Source organism: Xenopus laevis, chromosome 5S (assembly GCF_017654675.1).
Source record: "Xenopus laevis strain J_2021 chromosome 5S, Xenopus_laevis_v10.1, whole genome shotgun sequence".
NCBI lineage: Eukaryota > Metazoa > Chordata > Amphibia > Anura > Pipidae > Xenopus > Xenopus laevis.
Window position 1 is genome coordinate 43,994,297 of NC_054380.1, and position 8,172 is coordinate 44,002,468.

General features: G+C 38.6%; 1 protein-coding gene across 2 annotated transcripts in view; it reads left to right on the forward strand.

Moving 5' to 3' along the window:
- Positions 1 to 4,502, forward strand: part of tulp4.S (TUB like protein 4 S homeolog) — a 73,065-nt gene extending 68,563 nt beyond the window's left edge. For both annotated transcript variants that reach the window (XM_018265262.2, XM_018265260.2), the window contains exons 14-15: positions 200 to 2,769; positions 3,938 to 4,502. In XM_018265262.2, coding sequence (XP_018120751.1) covers positions 200 to 2,769; positions 3,938 to 4,054 — 2,687 coding nt within the window. In that variant the 3' untranslated portion in view covers positions 4,055 to 4,502. The remainder of the gene's footprint in view (positions 1 to 199; positions 2,770 to 3,937) is intronic.
- The last annotated feature ends 3,670 nt before the right edge of the window (positions 4,503 to 8,172 follow it).

The following is an 8,172-nucleotide window of genomic DNA, read 5'->3' on the forward strand; positions in this document are numbered from 1 at the left end:
CTGCTGAAGCAGCATTATTAACTGAAAAAAAATATTTTTTTTAGCTTGGAGTACTATTGTTTAATAGTTATTAAGTATATTAATTAATTAAATATATTGTTTAATATAATTAATTAATTAATTAAGTCACAGTATGTATATTATTGAAGTAATTTTGGTTGGTCATGATTAAATTTCCTGTTTATTATTCTCCTTTTAGTAACTGGAACATCTGGGGCTCCTGAGAACAATCCCCCTTGCACTGTGAATATTCCAATTGCGCCCATTCATAGTTCAGCCCAAGCAATGTCACCAACTCAAAGCATAGGTTTGGTTCAATCTTTGCTAGCTAATCAGAATGTACAGTTGGATGTTCTCGCCAATCAAATGGTAGCTGCTGCTCCACCACTAGATCATTCAGCAGAAAGTGCTGTTCCGTATCCAGCTTCAAATCGGTACTCCAACCCAGGACAGGTAATATTTGGTGGAGTTGAAATGGGCCGCTTGATACAGCCCCCACAAACACCTTTGCAATTGGCACACCCATCCCAAGGGTCTGCCCAGATGTCAGTTTTTGATCGCAGTGAAAGGGACCATGAACATATGCAGAAGACAAAACCATTGCGCACTATACCTCAGTATGCAGAAGGTGATGCTGTTGTTTTTACAGCTGTTCAAGAAATGCAAATCAACAAACTGAATCCACCTCCACCATACCCTGGAACTATTCCAGCTCCACCGACATCAGCAGCACCACCTCCTCCTATCTCTCAGCCACCTGTAGAACTTTTTTCAAAGAAGAGTGAATTCTCACTCTTTTCAAATCCCCACTACCAGCCCCCTCTGGGATATGAACGAATTACAACATTTGACAGCAGTGGAAATGTTGAAGAAGTATGCAGGCCACGAACACGAAGGCTTTGTACTCAGAATACATATACACTTCAAGGGCCAGGTAGCTCTGCTACATTAAGGGTGTCTGCAACTGAAAAAAAAATTAAGCAGCCATGCACCAGTGCTACACTGAACAGACTGACTGTTCCTCGTTATTCTATTCCATCTGGGGATCCACCACCATACCCAGAAATAGCTGCACAGCTTGCTCAAGGAAGGAACATGGCTCAGAGGATAGATAGCAGTCTTATTCATGCTACTCTCCGAAGGAATAGTCGGGAGGCTGCTCTGAAAATGGCACAGATAGTGGACAACCAGAGAGCACCACTACAACATCCACCCAAATCAAAAAGCAACGTTGTTCCTGCACAGTTCCAGCAAAGGACTCCCACGGCATTGTATACTTGCAGCCAATGCAGTAGTGGCACTGGTGTAATGATCAGCAGCAATCATACTGGAAATATGAGCACTAACACCATTGGTGCTGGAAATATTCGGCATGATTTGTCTACAGGGAGTGGTCCCCAACAGAGTACAGTCATAGTACACTCTGCCAGCGCAACTCCTTTAGCTTCCCAATCCTCATATAACCTGTTAAGTCCAGCTGAAAGCTGCAGAGACAGGACAGATTATATTAACTCTGCATTCACTGAAGATGAGGCTGTTTCACAGCATTGCCTAGTAGAAAAATCAGTAAGGCATATAAACCTTGCTGAGGCAGGACTAACTATAAAACGACCCCCACCTTATCAGTGGGAACCTAGAGTAAGTGAGGATATTTGGGTCCCGCAGGAAAGGACTGCTCATAACACATTGCCTATTCCTAAGAGACCTCCTCCACTTATAATTGGTCAGAACCAGCATTTAGATATGTCCCGTGTGCCATTTATTTCCCCAAAATCCCCAACCAGTTCTATTTCTACATTCCAAGCAAATTATGGAGTTGGAATACCATATACCGGGGCTTACGGTGTACCTCATCAGCAAATTCCAAAATCTTGTTCTCCAAAAGAAGCTTTATCCCCACCACAGTTTGTGCAGCAAGAACCAACAATCTTTATACAACCAGCATATCCACCTAGCCTACCTTGTTGCCCAATGCCCCCAATGTATCCTGGCAATAGTACTTGTAATGGTTTACAGCTTCCTGCAATAGCTTTGCACCCATGGAACAGTTATAATGCATGCCCACCAGTGCAGAGTGTCCAAGCTGCCCTTCCACCAAAGCCTCATTTGGTCCCAGAAAAGACAGTTTTATCTCCTCCTCAGCCAGACCATCAAAATAATGTAGGTACAGAGGTTATGGTGGAAACAGCTGATAATTTCCAAGAGGTTTTGTCATTGACAGAAAGCCCAGTACCCCAACGTACTGACAAGTTTGCTAAAAAAAACCGAAAGCGCATAGACAGCAGAGCTGAGGAGGGGAACGTGCAAGCTATCACTGAAGGCAAAGTAAAAAAGGATGCAAGAACTTTGGGTGACTTTAATTCCCTTATTGCCAGTCCCAGACTAGGAAGAGAAAAGAAGAAAGTCAAAAGTCAAAAAGACCAGCTAAAATCCAAGAAGTTGAATAAGACAAATGAGTTTCAGGATAGTTCAGAGAGCGAGCCTGAACTCTTCATTAGTGGAGATGAACTGATGAACCAGAGCCAGAGCAATAAAAAAGGTTGGAAAACAAAAAGAAATCTTAGGACAGCAAGTGATCTAGATGAATTTAAGTCTAGAAAGGCTAATGAAAAAGACGATGGACGGTTGGGAAGCCAAGGGTTTGTTTATGTAATGGCAAATAAACAACCTCTATGGAACGAGGCAACACAAGTCTATCAGTTGGACTTTGGAGGCAGAGTAACTCAAGAATCTGCCAAAAACTTTCAGATTGAACTGGAAGGAAGACAGGTAAGCTTAGATCAGCATCAAACCATTTTAACATCTGTGTCATTTAATATTGTATACCCTTTTATTTCTTTTAAGCAGAATTTGTTGATTTGCCAAGAGTAGGTTTCATGGAAATTGTGTGATGTTTAAGGTAGAAGGTACATATATACAAGGTATATATACTGAGTTTATTAGAAAGAAGGAATAATACAGTATTTGTTCTGCCATAAATGCCATGGATTATGGTGACAGAACATGCAAAAGTAATAATATAATGCTGCCATATACGTATATGGTAGACCACCATTCATACGTAGCAGTTGTGTAAATTAGCCAAAACAGCAGCACACTCTTTAGGGTTAGTATCATTATATGTGCAAGTTCCTTGTTAATGCAGTACAGTGGAATGGCAATCCATTAATAGCTCTGATAGGAGCAGTTTTAGCAACATCTTCCATGTGAAAATGTCTCCCGCTTCTCCTTCCAACTTTCAAGTGCAATAAACATACTGCTCTTATCCAGGAAGGTCCATACACGTATATTTGCTTTCTCCTTGACCAAGTGTGAGTTGTATGTAAGTCGGTTGTATGTATGGCAGTTGTAATGGTAAAGGACATATGAGGAGGTTTGAAATGAGGTATAATTTAACCTACTAACAGGCTGATAATATAATCTCCGAACCAAAATAGCTACGGTATTGCTTAAAAAACTGCATGTAATCCATTAAAAAGATCTTTCCAGAATTCGGATCTTCATACCAAATTATTTACACATTAAATAAACCCATTAGGCTGGTTTTGCTTCCAATAAGAATTAATTATATCTTAGGATCAAATACAAGGTACTGTTTTATTATTACACAGAAAAAGGAAATCATTTTTTTTATTAATTTGTATTATTTGGATAAAATTGAGTCTATGTGATAGTCTTTTCGTAATTAAGAGCTTTCTGGATAATGGGTTTCTGGGTAACACAGCCCATACCTGTATTATTATCACTATTATTAACAACACATTTGTATAAAGAGCCAACATATTCTGAAGCACTGTACAACACTATTCATCGAAGGTAGTATCTTGGTAAATGTTAAAATTCTTCATTGTTAACTATATGACAAGGTGTTGTCCCCATATTTGCATGTAATAAATTCTGATACTTAGTCAACGCCTGTTTTCCTTCTTTTATCAAGGTAATGCAGTTTGGCAGGATTGATGGCAACGCATATATTTTGGACTTTCAGTATCCCTTTTCAGCCGTCCAAGCCTTTGCAGTTGCTTTGGCTAATGTGACCCAGCGCCTGAAATGAGTCAAGCTTTGACCTTAACCGGAACATTTCAAATATGATTTATACAGGAGAAGAAGTGAAAATGGAAGTGGAAATATTAAAACTGGAAAAATAACAGAACAAATGCCTACACAGAGGCACCTTCTTAGGATTTGTTGTTTATTTTTATTTTTCATTGTTTTTTTTACATGCTGATATTGCTGATATTTGGGTGGGAGCCATTTTATGTTAAGGTGGGAGTGTGGCTTTTGGCTTGTATTGATGGTTCTGTTGTGTTCAGTGCAATAGATGTTTGAATATTACATGAAAAACTGCCTTATTTATATATTATTTTGTTGTTGTTGTTAAGCAATGACCTACATGGTTCATTAAACCAGTTTTTTCTGTTTGTAGTACCACAAACTCAAAATTTGCAACTAAATGATATTTTCTAATACTTGAATGCATTAAAAAATGTTTTCTAAGTGGGCACAGAAGGCTGTGTACATTTTACTGGCTTTTGCTTTATTGTGCTTTTAAAATGACTTCTGTGGAGAGGGGGTTTCAATCCCATTTTGTTGGCCAACATTTGGAATATTTATATATATGAGAACTAAACAAGTTTTTCATGTGTCAACGCATCTCATATTATTTTGAAATCTGTATTCAAGATTCGTGTACTAGTGAAGAAATTCAATCCGCTCCCAACCCAAACTCCCAAGGAGCCTGCCCAAACCCATCGACTTGCAGGTATCGGGCCGGCCCACATCACTATCACGTACTTCTGTGTTTTCTATTCTTACAAAATGTTGACATTATAATTACATTCATCAATCTCAAGATCTCTTTAACACGTACATGTAAATAGATATATAATGGAAGGCTTTAACAGTATAGAAAAGGCAAATGTTCCGAGAGACTCAAGGGCCCAGCCTGAAAGCAGGTCAGGGTGAGGACCGGTAATAATTTCTTGCTTCGCATAGGACCTAGTCGTAGTCTAATTTTTCAGCAGTTGTCCATCTGCTTGGACAACAATTCCTGTGAGAACCATACACACTTATTATCCAATGCATAATGGAATGATGAAAGGTATTGCAGAACATCAGAACGTCAAGCCATCAGAATGCAACAACGTGTAAGTATTTCTCTATGGAAATTAAGAGTGAGAGTGACATGACTGGACAAAGTTGTATTATATTTGGGCATAATAACAGGTTGTACAGATATTTAATGATTCAACATCAAAATGTAAACAAGCAACTCTTTCAACGTACGTTTTGGACCTTCTGCCCAAACCTGCTATATAGTAATTATGCCATATATTTAATTCATTGAGGAATATCAAGTGACATCAACACAGTATCTGATGTATCTGCCTGTACAACAACAGTGCAAGCGGTGCTAATTGAGCAAATTCTACAACTACACTGCTCTCACTGTTAAAAAGCCCCTTTTCAAATATTAAGATGGAACTTCCTTTCTTCTAATCACAATGGATGTCCTTGTGTCTGCTGGAAGGTCCTGCTGGTAAATGAAACATCAGAGTTTATTATACATTCTTTACAGGTATAGGATCCGTTATCTGGTAACCCATTATCCAGAAAGCTCAGAAGGTCTCTCTCCCATAGACTCCATTTTATCCAAGTAATCCACATTTTTAAAAATAATTTCCTTTTTCTCTGTAATAATAAAACAGTCGCTTGTATTTGATCTAAACTAAAATATAATTAATCATTATTGTAAGCAAAACTAGCCTATTACTTAATGTTTACATGATTTCTAATAGACAAGATATGAAGATCCAAATTACAGAAATATCTGTTATCCAGAGCATTCGGAATAATATGTTCCATACCTGTACTTATACATAGTTATATCTTCTCTTTAAGAGTCTCTTCTCCAGTTTAAATCTCCCCAGCTTTCTTTATAACGGTGACATGCTTCTTTGGACTCTCTCTAATTCAGTAATTTCAGCTCTGGAAACCAAAAGTGCACTGTTAATTCAAGACGGCGCCATAACAGTGATATGTAAAGGGGAACAATTACTCTCTCCTGACATTAATCTATACCCTTTATAAGGCAATACCTTGTTTGCTCTTATGAGAAAGGCCACTAAATATATTCTTTTGCTCTTCTACATAGCAGGGATTTGAATCTGTAAAATAAAGCTGGCCATACACATAAATATTCTCTCATTTGGTGAATCTTTGTCTGATTTGGCTATCAATATGCAGACCGAAGTGTGTTGATCTTACAGTTTGTCCCCCAACAACCAAAAGCCTGTAAAGTCCCGTTGTGGTCATCAATACACCCATCTGGTCCTCTCTCTACGGGATTTTCAAAGCTGTCCAATAGATATGTGATTTTTGCCCACATATCTTTTGGGAAGGCACTATGCACAGGCAGAGATGTCTATAGGTGCCAAGCTAGCAACATAAAAGAGAACTAAACCGTAAAAATGAATATGACTAGAACATTTTATATACTGAGGTTATTGTACCAGCCAAACATTTCAGCTTCTCTATAGAAGTAATGATTCAGGCCTTAAAAGTTATCATAGGAGTTTCCCATGTTGGATTTTGTTAGGATTGTCTGTGACACTCAAGCTAAACTAAGCTTGTTGCAAATCATCAAGCAGAAATTAAGGTTTGCCCGTGCTGATTTTTTTTAGCTGTCGTACCAATAATCTGAATTATTTAATAATCAGCCTTATATTGTGACATTTATATTATATATATTCATCATATTGTGCATCGGTCCCTAAGCTCAGTAAGGGACAGCAGCACAGAGCATGTGCAGTGAATCAGCAGAAAAGAAGATGGGGAGCTACTGGGGCATCTTTGGAGACACAGATCTTTACTGCAAAAGGACTGTAGTTGCCTTGGGCAGGTGCAGAAGCCCAAACTAAACTAATCAAGAAAGTGCAACGTGGCCGGGCCCTTCGGCCACTTCGGCTAATGCATAAGCAACACTTATTCAAAAACATCTACAATTTCTATGCAATTAAAGTAAACCATAGCAACCAATTAGTGGCTATTACTGGCCTAGTACAGGTGTGGGCTGCTTTATCTGAAAACCATTATCCAAAAACTCTGAATTTGGGAAGGTCATCTCCCATAGACTCCATTATAGTGAAATCATCCACATTTTTAAAAATGATTTGCTTTTTTTCTGTAATAATAAAATAGTATCTTGTACTTGGTTCCAAATAAGATTTAATTGGAGGAAAAACAATCCTATTGGGTTTGATTAATGTTTCAATTATTTTTTAGTAGACTAGTACGAAGATCCAAATTACAGAAAAATCCCTTATCTGGAAAAACCCAGGTCTATAGCATCGGCACTTAACTATTCCTTCACTCTTCAGCTACGGGGGCCCGAGAGGGAGGTCGGGGCAGTGACTGGGGCCAGGGAGGGAGGTTGAGCTTAGGGCAGTGCTTACGTAGGCAGCAGGTGTGGGCCAGCAGGGCCCATCAGGTTTATTCCCAGTGTCCCACCGGCCCAGTTCGACCCTGATTTAATACACGAGTGTACTGTCAGGACTACTACTATCTATGTGCATTAGTGTGACCTTTTCTACTCCAGCAATGAAGGGTAAAGAGCAAAACAACAAGTTAGTAGCAATGGCTAAACCTTATGCAAACAACAATGCACATGGTGGCTCTGTCTTTTTTGAATATTCAGACATGATTGCCATTATGCCTGTAAATTCCATTTCCTAATCTGTGCTATTTGCATACTAGGATCAGTTCATTAATTTGTATTCAGATTCCTGGGGATGCTAGTAATCTGTATTAGTACATACAGGTTTCAGCACTGGTGCATTTTGACAGTTTGATTCTTCACAATAAGTTTTTTGTACATGGTGTATCCAGTCCTAAATAGAGGTAAAATCTACATTGCTGTTTGTGACAATTGGGACACCTGCGTGAAAGGGTCTAGGCAAGGATCAACCATATATCATTATATACTGTAACAAATATCTACATCTAAAGTAGAAGCATTATGCCACAGAGCAGCAGAGAGGTGCGTATTTGTTATGGTGAAATCTCAGTATGACCCCCTCAAATGTAAAATGTTTCTATTGTATTTAATTACCTTCCAGTTTGTGGCTGTGTTTTTTTAAACTAAAATGACACTATGTTGATAAACATCAGCCA